General features: G+C 39.3%; 2 protein-coding genes across 3 annotated transcripts; both read left to right on the top strand.

Moving 5' to 3' along the window:
- Positions 1-820: 820 nt before the first annotated feature.
- Positions 821-4,861, top strand: LOC131357743 (uncharacterized). 2 transcript variants are annotated; one of them, XM_058397004.1, is made up of 5 exons: positions 821-950; positions 1,810-2,151; positions 3,021-3,356; positions 3,826-3,945; positions 4,622-4,861. In XM_058397004.1, exons 1-5 carry the CDS (start codon positions 875-877, stop codon positions 4,711-4,713), a joined length of 966 nt encoding a protein of 321 aa, XP_058252987.1. In that variant the 5' UTR covers positions 821-874; the 3' UTR covers positions 4,714-4,861. The 2 variants fall into 2 exon arrangements, with proteins under 2 accessions (XP_058252987.1, XP_058252988.1); XM_058397005.1 differs by lacking the exon at positions 4,622-4,861 and adding an exon at positions 4,156-4,398 and having other exon boundaries at positions 3,826-3,953.
- An 8,388-nt stretch (positions 4,862-13,249) lies between these two features.
- LOC131357740 (immunoglobulin kappa light chain-like) lies at positions 13,250-16,705 on the top strand. Its single transcript, XM_058397002.1, has 6 exons — positions 13,250-13,330; positions 13,632-13,982; positions 14,665-15,018; positions 15,216-15,332; positions 16,208-16,251; positions 16,342-16,705. Exons 1-6 carry the CDS (start codon positions 13,285-13,287, stop codon positions 16,462-16,464), a joined length of 1,035 nt encoding a protein of 344 aa, XP_058252985.1. The 5' UTR covers positions 13,250-13,284; the 3' UTR covers positions 16,465-16,705.
- The last annotated feature ends 3,039 nt before the right edge of the window (positions 16,706-19,744 follow it).

Raw genomic sequence — 19,744 nt, forward strand, 5'->3', positions numbered from 1 at the left:
AGAATAAATGCGATGTTCAAGAAGTGCATATGGGTGTAATGGTCAAGTGCAACATGCTTTTGTGTACATAATGTACAACGTTGACAGTTTTAAGCGGTGAGCAGAAGGTTGTGAGTTTCCCAGGACCACCTCTGATGGGGCCTTTGAACAAGACCCTAAACCTTCAATTGCATAAATGTTAGTTGCTCTGAATGAGGGTGTCTGTCTAATACTGCAAATGTTATGTGTTTTTTCTGTAAGACTGTAAAAAAGGAGAATACTATTCAAATAAAAATAAAAAAAAATTCACAGTTATTTTTTGTTTACTTTTATATTTGACATTGATTTGCCAGTTTACTTGTACTTTACTTAACTGAGCTAGTAATTAATCCGGAAACCGATATTAAAGCTTGACTGTTCAAATCATTTTTTCTTTAAAACATTTTTTAAAAATATACATGAAATTGCAAGTTTGTTCAACTCTAAACAGTCTTTTAAATTATTATAACTATAACATTTATTTATTCCAATAATAAATAACGATGTTATTGAGTATAGCATTGTACAAGCAGAAAAACAAAGTATTGTTTAAAAAAATTGTATTTTGATGAAATTAAATGCTGTTTAAAAAGGTCTGAGATAATACTGAGGGAAATAATAGTCTGAGGGAAAATACCAAAAAAGCAATGTACACCTCAATACCTTCCTTAAGTTTTTTTCTTCTTTTTTTTCTGATGTTTCATTTCCTATTTGAAGTGGAAAAAGGTTTCTACAAAAAGGTATGAGGAGGAGCCACAGTCTCCTGACAGCTTTCTGGTATGTGTACTAATACACTGGAAGTCTGTGAGGTCACTATCAATTTTGCCACAAAGTGACATGTTGAGAAAGAGGAGACATGCTTTACCCAGACCACAGACTGAAGCTGCTGCTGATGATGATCTGGATTATAGTGATACTTTTTAATAAAACTGGTAAGTGTCCACGGTTTTGTATGTTTTTGATTACAAATAGGTTTCCACAATGATACTATTGACACCAAAAATGTACAGTATACAGAAGACTATCATAAAAGCATCACAGTTTGACCTTCCTTCTCATAAAGATCTAAAATTCTGAAATAACAACTAAATAACTAAGGTTATTGGTAATCTTTTAACAAAAGTCATACACAGATCAAATGTTTTTATTCAGTTTGGTTTTATAAGGTTCTACCAAATCCTTCATTAAATCATTAATAAATAGTAATGAGATCTTAAAAGATTTTATTAAGGCCACTTTCTGATCCTACGTTTTATTTCAAATCTAAAATCCAAGCTATTTCTTCTTAATTTCTATTTAATCTGATGTTTTTCCTAAACAAGTTATTTTACCGTGAAATTTTATTGTTAAGTGTTTAACAATATTAACTTACATTGGAACGATAATTAGCTGACCATCAGTCCTGGTTATACTAAAAAGTTCAGGTTATTAAGCACAATGCGTGTAGCTTGCTAATATTTCATTTAAATTTTATTTAATGTTAGCCACAATATTAGCGTTCCACCACGATGAAAACTTTCTAAAGTGCCAGAAAACATTTATACATTTAAAACCAGTGAGCATGATAGATAGATAGATAGATAGATAGATAGATAGATAGATAGATAGATAGATAGATAGATAGATAGATAGATAGATAGATAGATGGATAGATACTTTATTAATCCCAAAGGGAAATTTACATTACACTAAACCTCTACTCTACCCATTTTTATTTATATCTATGATAACATAGTTTTAGTAAGTTTAGGTGCACTTGTTCATGTTTCATTCTTTATTTCTTGATATTAGATTCTACACAGAACAATGATATCTCTCAGCCTGACCCACTGATCGCTGCTGATGTTGGTGATAACGTGACTCTACGCTGCTTTACACTGAAAAATGATATCTCTGGATCCGTTGTTTGGTATCAGCAAAAAGTCGGACACCAGCCTTGCGTAATAGTCGCAGTCCAACATGAATCCAATTATGAAAATGAGTTCAAGCCACCGAAATTCAACATCGAGAAAGAAAAAAGGAACTACCATTTAAAAATCGCTTATGTGGAACCATCAGATGAAGCCATGTATTACTGTGGATATAGAAAATTTTTAACGAGGTTTGGAAATGGAACATTTTTAGCAGTCAGAGGTAAGAATTTTTCAATGTATATAGTCAGTTTCATTTATACTGAATTAAAGCCCTGAACCTCAAATTGTGACGTAATATCACAATGTTTTGACATCAATTTCAACTTAATATTTTATTATTCTGACTTAATAAGTTGTTGTTTCAATATATTATGTTGCTGTTTCAAGATTTTACTTGAAGTAATGTGAAGAACCATCATTAGATACTGTAAACGTGAGCTAAATTCTATTAAAGCAACATTTTACTTACTTATAGTCAGAAAAGCAGCATACAAAATGAAAATGATAAGCTGATATCCATAAATCTGTCATATGTACAGACTGCAGGGTGTTAAATATCAAGTCAAGATGAAATGTTTGAAGTTCAGGGCTTCTGTATTGTCTAAATGTTCTTATTAATTAATTTGAGTGTTATTATTCTATTCATACATTTAGATAAATCACGTGTCCCACATTGCTGTTGCATAATGTTATTAAAAAAATAGAGTAAAACATTATGAGTTCATTAATTCGGGATATTGAGTTGCTGGATCTTGAGTTAATTTCTTAAGATCTGTCATCTTAACAGGGATATTTCATCTTTATGAACTCAAATAATAATGTATGTTGTAGTTTCAGTACAATAAAACAGCATTCTTATGTGTCTTTGTACATATACACATTTGTATTTGTTTATTTTAATTAAAATAGAATTTATTATAGAGGTTATGTATCATGGATCTAGAATGTCATATTGAACTTGGTTCATCCAAGAGAGTCACATACTGTATTTTTATAATGATTGAAATATGAAATGGTGTGATATAATTCATGAACCTTTATTATAAAGTTTCAAACTAAGACTCACTCTGTCTATATCGCACTGACCAGGCAATGAAGATGTAAATGTCACAGTGAGGCAGCATAGAGTGTTAGACCCGGTTCCTGCAGGAGCCTCAGTGACTCTGCAGTGCTCGGTTCTCTCTGAGAGCAGAGCAGCAGAACTCCAAGTGCTCTGGTTCAGAGCTGCTCCACCACAATCCCATCCTCAAATCATTTACACTCATCACAACAGCAGCCATCAGTGTGAGAGCGGCTCTTCTACACACACCTGTGTGTACAACTTCACCAAGAACATCCTCAGCCTCAACGATACTGGAACTTACTACTGCGCTGTGGCCCTGTGTGGGAAGATCGTATTTGGGAATGGGACACAAGTACAGCTGGGTAAGAAGAATGATTTATTTATTTAATTATTTACTTCAGACTTACTTACTTATTTAATTATTTACTTCAAACTACATAGCAGTTATTAATCTATCAACACTGTGCCTATTTACTTGTACTGGACCATGCAATAAGTTCTTAAGTTAAGAACTCATAAGTTCTCATTGTTTGCTCAGATTTCTGTTTTGAAGAAATGTGTTGGTGTAACATAGAACATCTGAATTCATAGGGAAACAGATTATAATATGAATGTTTATTAGTCAGGGCTGTGTATTAGATGTGGCAGAAATTCCCGGTTAAATTATAATCCATGTAATCCACCCAATTTATGATTCATGTTCCCAGAATTTGCTTGTTTTCTGATTTCTTTAACTACTTATGATAAGTTGAAGCTGTAAACGTGTAAAACATTACTAAAATAGTCACATATTGTAGCAGTGTTTATATTGTGATGTTTACTGTGTGACAGTGAGATCTCCGGATCCAGCAGTGATCTTCCTCACTGTAGCTTTGGCAGTGTCTGTGGTTGTGATCTTCGCTTTGATCGTTGTCCTAAACCGTAAAAAGAGTAACTGTGAACAAGGCAGTGGTAAGTCTGCATTACGACTATTATAAATGTTATTAAATTATTACAAATCTATTTTATCTGTAAGAAATCTGTATTTCTTTTGTACACTCTGAGTCACTAGGCCTCTATCGAATGTCATGAGAAAAAGGTGAACTACAGAGTTACTGCTTTTTATTTGTCTTATAACAACACATCCTGGAGTGTTTGTCCTGCTTATACCACATTAATTAGGAGAATTTTGACAAAGAGGAACTGTACACTGTACACTGTGTACACTGTGACAAAGAGGAACTGAATTACGCTGCCTTACATGTCAATGAGAGGAGAGCCAAAAGAGGAAGAGTCAAGAAACAACCTCAAGATATTATTTATTCTGATGTGCGAGGTCTTTCTATAACTTAGATTTAATATATGATATGATTCCGTATCAATCCTGTTCTTCCATTCTCACAATAAAAAAATGACTTGGGCCATGCCGACTTCCTGTACAAAAACAAAAACAGATGTTATCTACTAATCATTAATTAAGTGTACAAATTTATCTTGTTGAAACCTTATTAATATTATAGATAAATATTATATAATAAAGCTTATTATTCAAATATGTTTTACTGAAATATTGCTATTAATTTTACTTCATTTTTTTTCTTTCACTTTCTTTCCTGCCTTGCTTTCTCTTCTATAATTATTAATTAAGCACACATTATACAGGCCATATGTGGGCCTTCTCCAAAACTGTTCAAAAGCGGACAACTTTACAAAATGTCTTTGTTGACTCAACCCCACTGAACACCTTTGGGATGAACTGGAACACCGACTGGAACCCAGACCTCCTCATCACCCTAACATCAGTGTCTGATCTCCCTAATGCTCTTGCAGCTGAATGAACACAAATCTCCACATCCACACTCTAACATCTAGAGAAAAGCCTATTTCAGACCAGACCATTGTGGAATTTTTTATTCCTTATTTATGTAAAATAGTATTTAAAAGTGTAATGATCTCACTCATAATGCTATGTTTAGCACTAATTTCATTCACTGCAAATATTAATTATTTTTAAAAAAATAAAAAGACTATTGACAATATTGACATTGTCATTGTGGAGGCTCAACAATGGATCAACAGGCTCTTTATTGGTACCTCTAATATTAACATTATATTCTAATGTGACCTGCTAGAAAATAACAGATTTGCTTTGAAATGAAAAAGCAACATCAATATATAAATTATTGATGAATGTATACTTAATTCTTTGTAGTTTTTTTTTTAAATATTGATTATGTATAAGCTTTTTACTTTACCTCAGTGTGAGAGTGGCTCTTCTACACACACCTGTGTGTACAACTTCACTAAGAACATCCTCAGCCTTAATGATACTGTGGCATCCGAGGCGGAGGCTGGAGGCGGAAGAGGCTGGATCCATATGCAAAGAGTAGCAATTCAGGAAACCAAACGAAATAATAAACATGAAAACAATCCAGGGTTAGAATGATGTTCATAACAATATCAAAGGTTAGGCAGAGAAACGATATGAGAAACAGTCCAAGATAATCCACAAACAAAGAATCCAAAACGCACGAGGCAATCGCTTAGTTAGTCCACGAGTGATGAAACTTTGCATTGAACCGGATGTGTGCTCCGCTATTTATGCCCCTGTGGGAACATGGAAGTGGGTCAAAAAGCATTTCACTACATGTTGTACTGTGTATGATTTCATATGTGATAAATAAAATTTGAATTTGAACTCGGGTGAGGGGTCCCTCTCATGTCCAGCTCTCGGAAGTGATGTAAGTGACATGTTCCATACCCCTCCCAGTCCACCAGATACTGAAGACGAGACCTGACACACCTGGAGTTTAAGAGAGCCCTCACTTTGTACACAGGAGACCCGTCAATGTCCATGGGGGGAGGAGGATCACAGGCAGACGAATGCCCCTGACAAGAATGGGCAGGCTTAAGAAGAGACACATGAAAGGTAGGGCAGATACAGTAAGACAGTACAGTAGCAGACAGGGTTGACTTGGCAGGCTTAAAAAGGTCCAATGTGTTTGAGACTGAGCTTGTGGCATGGCAGTTTCAGCCTCAGGTTGCGGGCAGACAGCCACACACTTTGTCCCACTGCATAGTGAGGATGAGGGTGGCAGCACTGATTAGCCTGAACCTTTTCAGCTCTCCGGATCACCCTCTATAGACTCACATGTGTTCACTCCCACACCTCCTGACTAAGTTGGGACCACTCCGCCACTGCTGGAATGTGAGAAAGTTCACCGGACCAGAGGGAACAGAGGGGGTTGATATCCCAATATACACTGAAAAGGGGACAAGCCCATGGAGGAGTAAGTTAGGGAGTTCTGTGCGTATTCAGCCCAGAGGAGGAATTCACTCCAGCATTGTTGTTCCCTGCTGCAGTAGGACCTCAGGAACCTCCCGATCTACTGATTCAAGGGCTCCTCTTGGCTGTTAGATTGAGGATGATAGCCTGAACTCAGCTCACATTAATGCCCAGCTGTTCGCAAAAGGATCTCCAAACCCTGGATGTAAACTGAGGGCCTCTATTCGACACAATGTCCTCTGGTAAGCCAAAGTTTTGGAACACATGTTGGAAGAGAGCATTGGCTGTCTCCAGGGCCATGGGCAGACCCTTCATGGGCACTAGTTTGCAATCCTTAGAGAACCAGGGTCATCAAGGGGTTGGCAGAGGTTCGAGCAATCCTTCCAGAAGCTGATGGCTGACATGGGTCTGAGCACATGATGTACATGACTTAACAAAATCCTCAATGTCCTGTCTCAATGAAAGCCACCAGAATCTGCGTAGAAGTTGCATCGACCGGTTAATTCCAGGATGACCTGAGCTTGAAGATTTATTAACCCACTTGCTGACAAAACATGGTTGAGACATATAAGTTTGCTGGTGGGGGCTTGCTGGCCAGGGCTTGCTGGATCACCTCCATTAGATTCCATCATACAGGGGCTAATATGGCGGTATGATGAAGAATGGGTTCTGGGACCAATGGCGGTCTCACGGTCTCGAATTGCCGAAAGAGGGCATCCGCCTTGCCATTCTTGGATCCAGAGTGATAAGTCACAGAGAAGTCGAACCTAGTGCGAGTTCAAGCACTTGGCACCTCTGAGGTACTCCAGATTCGAAGTCAAAGTAGCTTTATTGTCACCATATATTCAACCATATATAGCTGATGCAGTAAACAGTGAAGTGAAAACGTTCTTTCTAGACCAGAGGTGCTACACATAACACAGACAAAGTACAGTGATGCAGACAAACATAGAGCTAAACATAGAGGTAAAACTAAACTATATTTAAGGTGCAATAAAAACTAAACTATACTTAAGGTGCAAGAGATAAAACTAGACATACAACAGAGGTGCACAGGACGACAAGACAAGACAGTGCAGACAAACAACATATAGACCGACTTTTGTGCAAATAACAGTGTATACAGTGAGTGCAAATATGAAATTGCCACTTTGTGTAAAGAACAGTGTATACAGTGAATGTAAATATGAAATTGACACATGTAAATAGGATTAATATAAAAAATGTAAAGTGAAATGTAAAGTGACATGTGCGTGCAAACAGGACAATTTAGTATGTGTGTGTGTGTGGGTCTGTGTCCAGCTCAGTTCAGTTCCTCTTGGAACACAGTTCTCAGCTTTTGTGCATGTGTGTTATGTATGTGTGTGTGAGTATGTGTCCATCACTGTTCAGTTCTCCTGTTGAGGTCAGATCTTGGTTGTGTGTGTGTGTGTGCGCATGTGTCCAGCTCAGCTCAGTTCTCTATTGAGATACCTGATTGCATGAGGGAAGAAACTGTTTAACAGTCTGGTTATGCGCGTCCGAATGCTTCGGTACCTCTTTCCAGATGGCAGAATGGTGAAGAGTGTGTGTGAAGGGTGTGTGGGATCATCCACAATGCTGTTAGCTTTGCGGATGCAGCGTGTGGAGTAAATGTCTGTAATAGAGGGAAGAGAGACTCCGATGATCTTCTCAGCTGTCCTCACTATCCGCTGATGAGTCTTGTATACTGAGATGGTGCAATTCCCAAACCAGGCAGTGATGCAGCTGCTCAGGATGCTCTCGAAGGTCCCTCTGTAGAAGGTGGTCAGGATGGGAGGTGGAAGATGAGCCTTCCTTAGCCTTCGCAGGAAGTTGAGACTCTGCTGGGCTTTCCTGGTGATGGAGCTGGTGTTGAGTGACCAGGTGAGGTCCTCCGCCAGGTGGACACCAAGGAATTTGGTCCTCTTGATGATCTCCACAATGGACCCATCGATGTTCAATGGAGAATGGTCACTCTTTGTTCTCCTGAAGTCAACAACCACCTCTTTAGTTTTTTCGACATTCAGAGACAGGTTACTAACTTTACACCAGGCTGCTAGTTGTTGCACCTCCTCTCTATATGCTGACTCGTTGTTCTTGCTGATGAGACCCACCACAGTCGTCATCAACTTGATGATGTGATTGGAGCTGTGCATTGCTGCACAGTGAGTCAGCAGAGTGAACAGCAGTGGACTGAGCACACAGCCCTGAGGAGCTCCAGTGCTCAGTGTGGTGGTGCTGGAGATGCTGTTCCCAATCCGGACTGACTGAGGACTTCCAGTCAGGAAATCCAGGATCCAATTGCAGAGGGAAGTGTTGATGCCCAGCAGACTCAGCTTCTCGATCAGGTACTGAGGAATGATCATAAATGTATTGAATACTGAACTGAAGTCAATGAACAGCATTTGTAGGTAAGGTATTGTACAGGTGTGTGAGGGCCAGATGGAGGGTTGTGGTGATGGCATCGTCTGTGGAGCAATGTGCAGCAAACTGCATGGGGTCAAGTGATGAGTGTTCTTAATGTGTCTCATAACGAGCCTCTCAAAGCACTTCATGATGGGTGAGTGTGCAACGGGACGGTAGTCGTTAAGACAGGACACTGGAGACTTCTTCGGCACGGGGATGATGGTGGTTGACTTTAGGCACATTGGGACGATGGCGCTGCTCAGGGAGATGTTGAAGATGTCCGTGAAGATGTCCATGAAGACCAAGCGGTGGTCCGTAAGTACCAAGAACAGATGGCGGGCCCCCTCGAGCCAATGTCACCATTCCTCCAGTGTGTCTTTAATAGATAACAGTTCTCTATTCCCCATGTCATAGTTTGCCTAGGCCGCCACGAGTTTTCTGGAGTAAAAATCACAGGGATGAAGTTTGTTGGAGGTCCCATGCCACTGGGAAAGCACGGCTCTGATTCCGCAACTGGAAGCATCCACCTCCACAATGAACAGCAGGTCGGGGTCCTGGTGTCGCAGTATAGGGGTGGTAGTGAAGCTAGTCTTAAGCCTGGTGAATGCCTCCCAAGCTTGTTCAGTCCACCCCATCTTCTTGGGTTTGCCCCTCAGTAGAAATGTTAAAAGGCTAGCCACGGAGCTGTAGTTCCTGATGAACCGCCTGTAGAAATTGGCAAAACCCAGGAATCATTGCAGTTCTCTCACCATGGTGGGTTCTGGCCATTCAGTGACAGCATAAACTTTAGATGGATCCATTTCAACCCCCTGCTGTGAAATCACATATCCTAGGAACGTTATGTTGGTGCGATGAAACTCACATTTCTCCAGCTTACACTATATTGCCAAAAGTATTCGCTCACCTGCCTTGACTCGCATATGAACTTAAGTGACATCCCATTCATAATCCATAGGGTTCAATATGACGTCGGTCCACCCTTTGCAGCTATAACAGCTTCAACTCTTCTGGGAAGGCTGTCTACAAGGTTTAGGAGTGTGTTTATGGGAATTTTTGACCATTCTTCCAGAAGCGCATTTGTGAGGTCACACACTGATGTTGGACGAGAAGGTCTCCGCTCTAATTCATCCCAAAGGTGTTCTATCGGGTTGAGGTCAGGACTCTGTGCAGGCCAGTCAAGTTCCTCCACACCAGACTCTGTCATCCATGTCTTTATGGATCTTGCTTTGTGCACTGGTGCACAGTCATGTTGGAAGAGGAAGGGGCCAGCTCCAAACTGTTCCCACAAAGTTGGGAGCATGGAATTGTCCAAAATGTCTTGGTATGCTGAAGCATTCAGAGTTCCTTTCACTGGAACTAAGGGGCCAAGCCCAGCTCCTGAAAAACAACCCCACACCATAATCCCCCCTCCACCAAACTTTACACTTGGCACAATGCAGTCAGACAAGTACCGTTCTCCTGGCAACCGCCAAACCCAGACTCGTCCATCAGATTGCCAGATGGAGAAGCGCGATTCGTCACTCCAGAGAACGTGTCTCCACTGCTCTAGAGTCCAGTGGCGGCGTGCTTTACACCACTGCATCCGGCGCTTTGCATTGCACTTGGTGATGTATGGCTTGGATGCAGCTGCTCGGCCATGGAAACCCATTCCATGAAGATCTCTGCGCACTGTTCTTGAGCTAATCTGAAGGCCACATGAAGTTTGGAGGTCTGTAGCGATTGACTCTGCAGAAAGTTGGCGACCTCTTCGCACTATGAGCCTCAGCATCCGCTGACCCCGCTCCATCAGTTTACGTGGCCTACCACTTCGTGGCTGAGTTGCTGTCATTCCCAAACACTTCCACGTTCTTATAATACAGTTGACAGTTGACTGTGGAATATTTAGGAGCGAGGAAATTTCACAATTGGATTTGTTGCACAGGTGGCATCCTATCACAGTTCCACAGTGCTCCTGAGAGCGACCCATTCTTTCACATATGTTTGTAAAAACAGTCTGCATGCCTAGGGGCTTGATTTTATACACCTGTGGCCATGGAAGTGATTGGAACACCTGATTCTGATTATTTGGATGGGTGAGCGAATATGTTTGGCAATATAGTGTATATAGAGATGGTTGTTTTGCATTGTTGTACATGCTCGTCGAATGATGATGAGTAGACTAGATGACTAGGTACTCATTGTGTCTGCGAGTGGTATGAAAGGCAGTCTTCTACTTGTCTCCCTCCCAAATCCGGATCAAATTATATGTGCTACGTAAATCCAAATTTGTGAAGATCTTAGCCCCCCGTAGCTGTTCCCAGGCTGCCAGTACCAGTGGAAGTGGATAGGGGTAGCGGACTGTGATGGCATTAAGACCCCAGTAATCAATACAGGGGTGGAGACCCCCATCCTTTTTCTAGACAGAAAAGAAATCTGCTGCCACCGGTGATGCAGATGGTCGAATGTTCCCCATAGCAAGAGTCTCCTCTATGTATTCGTCCATGGCTTTAGTCTCTGGCAGGGAGAGAGGATAAATCCCACTTTTGGGTGGCGTAGTGTTGGAGTACAGATCGATGGCGCAATCCCATGGCCGATGCATGGGAAGGCTGGCAGCTTTTTCTTTACTGAACACCTTGCAACAGTCCTCATAGTGTCGAGGGATGCAAGCGAGTGTAACATCCTCGGAGCTCCTCGTAGACATAGCCAGACACGGACAAGGGATGGGATCTTGGAAACACCTGCACTGCACTGAGGAGACCATCGGAGTAGCTCCCTTTTAGTCCAAGAAATCTGGGGGTCATGCAGACGGAGCCATGGAAAGCCCAGAATAACAGAGTTAGCAGGAGAAGAAGTAACATAAAACACCAGAGTCTCAGTGTGAAACAATCCCACTCGCAGCTCCAGCAGAACAGTTTGGCGAGTGAGATAACCTCCTCCAATGGGTTGACTGTCAATGGCTGTTATCCTGAGAGGTGGAGTACACAGGATAGTGGTGATGTAAAGTTCCTCCACCAGGCTTTATCTATAAGATTAACGGCCACACCAGAATCTATCAGGGCTGAGACAGAGAAACTCTGATTAGCATAGCACCAGGAGACAGGCAACGTAAAGCTAAATAGGAGCGAACTCCCTCCCACCTGAGATGACGATGGCTTCTCGGGGCACCGGTGAATCTGATGTCCGGATCTCCTGCTGTAGAAGCATAGCCACATCCGTGCCCGGTGCTAGCTCTCTTGTTCGGACACATGTGGTCTTCCTAGCTGTGTAGGTTTGGCATACTCCTCACTAGGGCTCGAGAACTCAGTTTGAGGACGCGATGGGATGGGTTGGCGAGCACTAGCTCAATGTTGACGACGGAGGTTATACAGACGAATGGTCGTGGAAACATGTTGAGAAAGGGAGGTGGACACTTCTGTTTGGAAGTTGAGAATGGGAGGAGGTGTAACGACTCTAGAAATAGGAGAGTATTAGTTATAATGATCAGAAAAAGAGAAAGTATCAGACGAATCTTCCTATGTAGTGGTTATTTTGTCTTCCCAGTGTAGAGCTCTGAACATGTTTCACTGCACTGGACTGTGTAAATTATGTTGTTCTTCTTGTGTTTTAGTGTAAAGTCTTTGGGGTGACTACTTAGGATTCTCTGATCATTATCCCTAATACTTGCTCTCTTCCTACCCTCCTTTATCTGGGCTCATTATATATTAACAACTACTCCTAACTATTCACAGGGAGGAGGATCCTTGACCCCCAGATGACACAAAAACTTCTTTTTTTTTAAACCTGGATGACTCAGAGAGAGAGAGAGAGAGAGAGAGAGAGAACACAAGACTGGAGCGAGAAAGAAAGTAGAGGCTGATGATGGTGTGAGCAGTGTAAACATTACACTCTATAAACTTTATTTTACAATATTTTACTTTCTTTAAAGCACTTTTAAAGTACATAGAAGTTTAGTAGAGCACCTGGTATTGTGGTTGTGTTTTTGAAAAAAAGTGGAAAAAGGAGACCAGGACAAATAAGAATCACAGGAATGGGAAAATGGTTAAAATTAGAAATGGAAGTTCACATACTGTCCTGAAGATAAAGTTTATTTTAACTCACTAGAAGTCAAAACGATAGGATATTTTAAGTTTCATTTTTTAAAACCTATCAAGATGTGTTAAGTTGTTTGATGTGTCCAAAACTTGTCCTGACTGTTGGAGTTAAAATGAAGTAAGAATTTAATTAATTTCACATAATTTAATGGGGTCATGTTTTACAGTATGCTGTCCATTACATTACAGTGCATTTTCCCTTTTTGGAGCTAAGCAGACTTGTGGTTGAGCTACATACTCAATGGAAATATAGTAGTTTGCAGATCTATATATAGTGCTATACAGTATATAGAGGCAAATGTCAAAAGTTCACCATGGGAAGATTTTCCAAGGCCAACTATACACATACATAACATACATAACAGAGACAGTACTTGTACTTATTGTTTTTTATCAGTGATTTCTTCCTTGGAGGCAACAAGGCTTGGATTTCACATAGAGAGCTTTGAGGTCAGGGGGCTGAGCCTCCAGATGTTTTAAACTCTCAGTAACACCCCTCAGGCTCAGTTTGTTGAAAGAACATGATCATGAACAAACCTGGGGTTTAAGATGGTGATGCTGATGTGGATTACAGTGGTGCTTTTTAGTCAGACTGGTGAGTGATTATGGTTTTAGATAAATATAACAGCATTTGTATTACAACATGCAGGTTTTCTTAAAAATTACAAACAAATAAATATTATTGACAAAATTGGAAGTAATTGATATGGCCAGTCTAGGTACATTTAGTAACTTTAGTAAGATTTTTACTAAGGTTTGCTATCTGAACTGTTTCTAGAGGCTGAATGTCTAATCAGTGAAGCCACACAGCATTTTAATAGGTATTAAAAGGTTTTTTTTAATTGTTGTTTTTTGTTTTGTTTTGTTTTGTTTTGTTTTGTGTCTCCTCACATTAGATTCTTTACAAATAAACGCTGTCTATCAGCCGAACACCTTGATCACTGCTGCTTCGGGTGATAATGTGACTCTACAGTGCTTTCGAACGAATGAAGGAAACACAGATGCTATCATTTGGTACAAACAAGCACCAGGACAAGAGCCTTGTGTAATGGTCACAGTTCACAAATTAGTACAAAATCACGTTTTTGAAGATGAGTTTAAATCGCCAAGGTTTACTGTTGAGAATTTAAAAGGAAGCTGCAATTTAAAAATTTCTAACGTGGAACCATCGGACGAAGCCGTGTATTACTGTGGATTAAAAATTATTACAATAGTGTTTGGAAAAGGAACATTTTTAGCAGTGAAAGGTAAGAATTTACCGTAAACTATCATGACTCTTAATAATTCTTTGCACTGAAATGATTTTCAAGTGAAATTATTTTATGAGGTAAATTTAAGTAAGGTAATTTAAAAATGTATTAGCTTAATCTTAAAAACCTTTTTTTTTCTTCATTATCTTTTCTTAAAATGAATTTAAATACTGCTATGAATTTCTAGAAACCCAATCAAGACTTTATTATAAAAAAAGTGTTATTTATTTCCAAACCTAAAAGAATGTTCAGGTTTGGGAAGCTATTTGGACTCCTTTATCTTGTTCCCGTTGCATACTGAACATTTCTTTAATCCGTATTAGTTAACTGTTACACTATAAGCTAAGTTACTATAAGCTACAAGTTACTATAAGCAGTAATTGTATGTACTGTGTAAAAATAGCATGAAAAATACATTAGATATTGCATTTTATAAATAAGCATCAAAATCATGGATAAATGTTTAAGATTACTGTGTTAAGCTCAGTTTCTTCTTTCGGATCATAAAATGATTATCACGTTACAGCCAGAGACAGCCATGGAATTTTAATAGCATGCTGAATCATTGATCATTGATCATGAATACTGTACATATACAACACAGTATACAGGTGTTGATGAACATTAAAGTGAAGGAGAATTTGATGAGATCTCACGCTGTCTATATCACACTGACCAGATGACGGAGATGTAAAAGTGTCAGTGTGGCAACACGGCATGTCGGACTCGGTTCCTGCAGGAGCCTCAGTGACTCTGCAGTGCTCGGTTCTCTCTGAGAGCAGAGCAGCAGAACTCCAGGTGCTCTGGTTCAGAGCTGCTGCACCACAATCCCATCCTCAAATCATTTACACTCATCACAACAGCAGCCATCAGTGTGAGAGCGGCTCTTCTACACACACCTGTGTGTACAACTTCACCAAGAACATCCTCAGCCTCAATGATACTGGAACTTACTACTGCGCTGTGGCCCTGTGTGGGAAGATCGTAATTGGAAATGGGACACCAGTACAGCTGGAGAACTTTTCAGAATATGGTCAGTAAAAAAAAAAAAATTCCAAGTCATTTGTAATTTTTCTCTTTAGCTGTTTATTTTTAAATTGTTGACATGATCAGTTGTTATAAATACGTAAATCATTGCTTAGAGCATTGATCATTTTTATTCCTACATTAATAACCATTGTATCATTTGTTCTGTACATATTCATTGTTATGATATTTGCTCTACTTCAGTAAGAACTTTGAGTCCTGCGGTGATCTACCTCACAGTAGCTGTGGCTGTGTGTGTGGTTGTGATCTTCACTCAAGCTTTCATAATCTATAAAATAAGAAATTCTGACCAATCCACAGGTGAGTCCATAAAATTTGGAACTGTAAATAAGTATTGATTTTTTCCTCTACCTCAATTTTCTGGAATATTTTGTGTAGATTCATGACACACTGTATAATCCAAATTAAGTTCCCATAAAAGTGAGGGGAGTGAATACTTACTATAGTAACTATAGTTATAATAGTTACTATACCAGGTTTTTTTTTTTTTCAGATTTGCATACTTAAATGATATATATAATTATAATTTCATCTGGACAGTAACAAAGGTATCCAGCCCTAGATTTTGGTGCCCCGATCAAGCATTAAAAGTTTTTCCATTATTGTAGCAACTAATGATGCTGATATAAAAACTGCTCATACCAGTAGCTGATAAACTGTTAATTAGTTCATGATGTGAAATGTTAACAAAGTGATTATTTTCATGGACAATGAATATTAGAGGTAGTGCTAACAGATGTGTAAAACATTGCAAAAACAACAAAAGGTGAAAATTGCATGGAATTTTTTAAGCAAAAGAGGATAATTTTATTATAAGGAATATTTATTAAGATTTTTTTGTTGTTGTTGATTTCCTTACAGTGATGTTACCTTGTGGTTGATAACTTGTTTTAACACGACCTAAGCTGCATCATAATTATTATACAGTATATTGCTTCAAATTTCCTAAATATTTGGATTGTTGTCTACTGCTAACTAACAAACCTTTGAATTTGGAATTTTGGGGGTTTTGACTTCATCAGTATCAGTGAAAATTGGTCAAAATATATATATATATATAAAAAAAAAAGAACTTATTAAACATCCAACTCAAATAGTGTAATTAGTGATTAAATATTACCAAAGAAAGCACATATATTTGATATTTATGAATATGAATGTTTTTTCCTCAACAGTGAGACATCAACAAAATTCAATGGTAGAGAAGACACCCAATCAGGTAAATAATCACAGTGACAAAGAATTCACTCTCATGATTCAGAAAGCTTAAAGTTAATTTTGTTGTTCATTCTTATGTTCATTCATACAGGGACACGGTGCAGTGGAGCTGAATTACTCCAAAATAGTTCCAAAGAAGAATTCCGAAAGAGTGACAAGGAAGAGAGACCAAGCTGCAAACTGTGTTTATTCTGAAGTGTTGTGTACAACTTAGAGTACTATTAATGTCTGTCACACATCTTTAGTCCAGTTTCTCATGTTTATTACTAAAGCAGTGTTAAAGCTTTGCTTGTAATCAGATGTGTTTCTATGAAACAGTACATGTGATGTGAAAAAAATGAGTTAAAAATGAGTTAAAAATGAGTTAAAAATGAGTTTGCTCTGGGTAATCAGTAAGAAAACATTTAAGTGTAAGTTCACTGTTCACTGGTTCTTTCCCTAGGTTATTTTATGAATCTGCATTGTATCTTAATAAATTTTATCCATCCATTTGTGTTCAGGATTTCCTGAACCAAAAGGTGTTTCTCATTTGTACATTCACTCCAAATTCACTTCATTTCACTCCAAAAGTGAAAGCAAGAAAACTGCATTTAACAGATTTCATTCCAAATGCTACACAGACAGTTTAACTGCTGGTATCTGATTACAAACTGCATTGTTTAGGGTTTCATTGCAGCACCCATAGTAGCTATCCAACAACTTGATCAAAGCCTAGCAAACCTAAAGTCGTTTCTTGCTATAGGCAGGCCCCTTGTGGTGTGAAAAGAGAAGAAACTGTGAAACGTTTGATAATCTTAATATTAATGACAATATACGTGAAACTGGAATATAGAAGTAAATTGTGACAACTATCATAAGTTAATGAAGATAACTAGACAGACTTGCTAAACCTAAGCCAGAAAAATTATAAATCTCTTGGGTCTATTTTATATCTTTAATAGTCAAAAGGTGTCAAGGTGAAACATTTGTCTTTTCCACTCCATCAGAATCATTCATGCACTGCTGGGACTTCCTCACAGTCCTGGTACAATGGGAACAGAAGTGGTACCTTGAAAAACAGGTAACTATGTGAGTCAACATGAAGTACACTTGATTGGGGAGGTGACAATTAGGGCCACAGGGCTGAAGTTCCTGATGAATCTCCAATAATACTTTGTGTGAACCCAAGGAAGCACTGACATTTGTGTGATTTTGCATGGTACTCATGTTACCTTGCATCATGTTATCATATTCTTGCTATATACAGTATGGCTAAACCATATATAATCATCACTTAGTCATTGTGTCTCACTACTGTGGAGAAGATGTTGCCTGTCTTCCACTTATCCCTTTCTGGATGCACAAGATAATGTTAGAACTCCACAAGTCAAGTTTGGTGAGGACTTGGCCTCCATACAATAGTTCCATTGTTGTCTATACCAAAGGCAAGGGATAGTCAAATTTCTTAGTGACCTGGTTCAATATAGTAATCAATATATGGTACAAATCCTCTGTCCTTTTTGTCTACCGACATAGCTAACAGCTTAGGATAAATCTACCCCCTGTCTAAGGTGCTCCTTCACAGCAGCAGACACTTTAATAGACAGAATGAAAGATCAAGTGTGTAGGAGCAGGAGCCCCTGGCAGCAGGTGGATAGTACAAACCCGCTGCATGTTTAGTGGGATTTTGGCACATTCCATCCTAGATGATGGTACTCTGTTGACATATTCTCCAGTTCCTTTGCTATATAACACTTATTTTTAATGTTTATGAGTGTGTGTTGTCCACCCAAATATATTATATTTTGCTTTGTACTGCTTTATTTAGAAACAAAAATAATGAATCTTAATTTTTATTTGGTTTCAGCAAACATTTTATCTTTTTCCTTTAACTTTAATGATCACTTCCAGTGGCATGATAACTTTCAGGTTATGGTGCACCATTAAGAGACAAAGGTTGTTGAAGTTCCATGGAATAGCTTCACAAACACTAAGCTTATTTTGTATGGTGCATGAAATTTATGTAAAAGTCTACATCTTCAAAACTTTATGTAAAACTAAAAAATGCATGCATTCACGTTACATAACAGGGAAAATTAGAAGCCAGACTCATGCACTAAAGGAGACAGTGATAACTACAGAAAAATATAATTACCCATACGGTATATAATGGTATAAAATCAATCTGATATTTTCATGCACACATACCTGCCTCATTTCTAGACAGTTTTCTGTAGAAGCATTTACTATAAATAGAGAAACACACCTATGTTTTTTTTGTTTTTCAATCGAATAACAAAAGTACTTACATCTGTAATTGTCATTAATTATTCTCCTCAGTATGAAATAAGTGAGAGAAAATAAGACAAACCCAAAAGCCGTTCCCAAACCGATCACTGTCCAGTGTAGTATTCTGATCATTTCTGAAACAGTTATTTCACCACATTATGTTTATATTAGTGCAAATGATTTTCTATGTTAATTTTACATTACAGATTTAGGATAATTAATTAATGGTGACTTATAAACACATCTCACCTGTTTTGTCTTGTGTGTTCATGTTAGTGTTGTTCCCATGCAGTGTTTCTTCAGACATAACTGAATTATTACTCAAAGCTGGTTTAGATGTTTCTGATGGAATATTAACATGCTCACATGCTGTAATGAAGCACGCGAGGCTCGTGTAGTAGAATCCATTCGCAGATCTGGAAGTCGGCAGGCAAAAGACGGTATCGATATGGGATAGCTAAAAGGGTCAAAAACCGGAAAGCAAACAAACTGTAACCGAAACCAAAACACAAAACCGAACTCGTAGTCAATAAGCAAGGCAGGCAAGGCAGGCAAGGATCATACACAAGGTGCATTAACCCAGCAACGTTCCTCAGGACCGTAACCCTCCTAGTCCACCAAGTACTGGAGGCGGTTTCCTCAATGACGAGAGTTGAGAATGGCGTGAACCTGATAGGCGAGGGAACCGTCAATGTCCAGGGGAGGGGGTGGTTCATGGGCAGTGGAACTCGTGGTGTGGGAGTCATGGCAGGGCTTCAGCAGTGAAGCATGAAAGGTGGGTGAAATACGATACGATGCAGGTAGCTCTAGGCGATACGAGACAGGGTTAATCTGGCGAACGATTCTGAAAGGGCAAATGAATTTGGGGCTGAGTTTACAACTGGGTAATTTCAACTTCAGGTTGCGTGTGGATAGCCACACTTTCTGGCCCACCTGGTAGGCTGGGTGTGGGCGTCGCCGGCGGTTGGCCTGGATTTCCTGTCTCCGAATCTGAAGGCACACATGGGCCCTTTCCCAGACTTCTTGGCTTCGCCTATACCAGTCGTCTACTGTGGGAACGTCAGAGGGTTCCCCGGACCATGGAAATAGTGGGGGTTGATAGCCCAGCACACATTGAAAAGGTGTTAGACCCGTGGAGGAGTGGAGCAATGAGTTTTGGGCATACTGGGCCCAAGGGAGAAACTCACTCCAACGATGCTGTTCGCGGCTGCAATAAACCCTCAGGA

This window comes from Hemibagrus wyckioides, linkage group LG08 (genome assembly GCF_019097595.1).
Source record: "Hemibagrus wyckioides isolate EC202008001 linkage group LG08, SWU_Hwy_1.0, whole genome shotgun sequence".
NCBI classification, from domain to species: Eukaryota; Metazoa; Chordata; class Actinopteri; order Siluriformes; family Bagridae; genus Hemibagrus; species Hemibagrus wyckioides.

What these genes read in the sequence shown, in the direction of transcription:
- LOC131357743 (XM_058397005.1), top strand. Translation starts at nt 875, where the DNA reads ATGCTTTACCCAGACCACAGACTGAAGCTGCTGCTGATGATGATCTGG. An exon ending in GATACTTTTTAATAAAACTG is followed by an intron (nt 951 to 1,809) that starts GTAAGTGTCCAC and finishes TCTTGATATTAG; the next exon opens with ATTCTACACAGAACAATGAT. An exon ending in TGGGACACAAGTACAGCTGG is followed by an intron (nt 3,357 to 3,825) that starts GTAAGAAGAATG and finishes ACTGTGTGACAG; the next exon opens with TGAGATCTCCGGATCCAGCA.
- LOC131357740 (XM_058397002.1), top strand. Translation starts at nt 13,285, where the DNA reads ATGGTGATGCTGATGTGGATTACAGTGGTGCTTTTTAGTCAGACTG. An exon ending in AAATTCTGACCAATCCACAG is followed by an intron (nt 15,333 to 16,207) that starts GTGAGTCCATAA and finishes TTTCCTCAACAG; the next exon opens with TGAGACATCAACAAAATTCA. An exon ending in TAGAGAAGACACCCAATCAG is followed by an intron (nt 16,252 to 16,341) that starts GTAAATAATCAC and finishes TCATTCATACAG; the next exon opens with GGACACGGTGCAGTGGAGCT.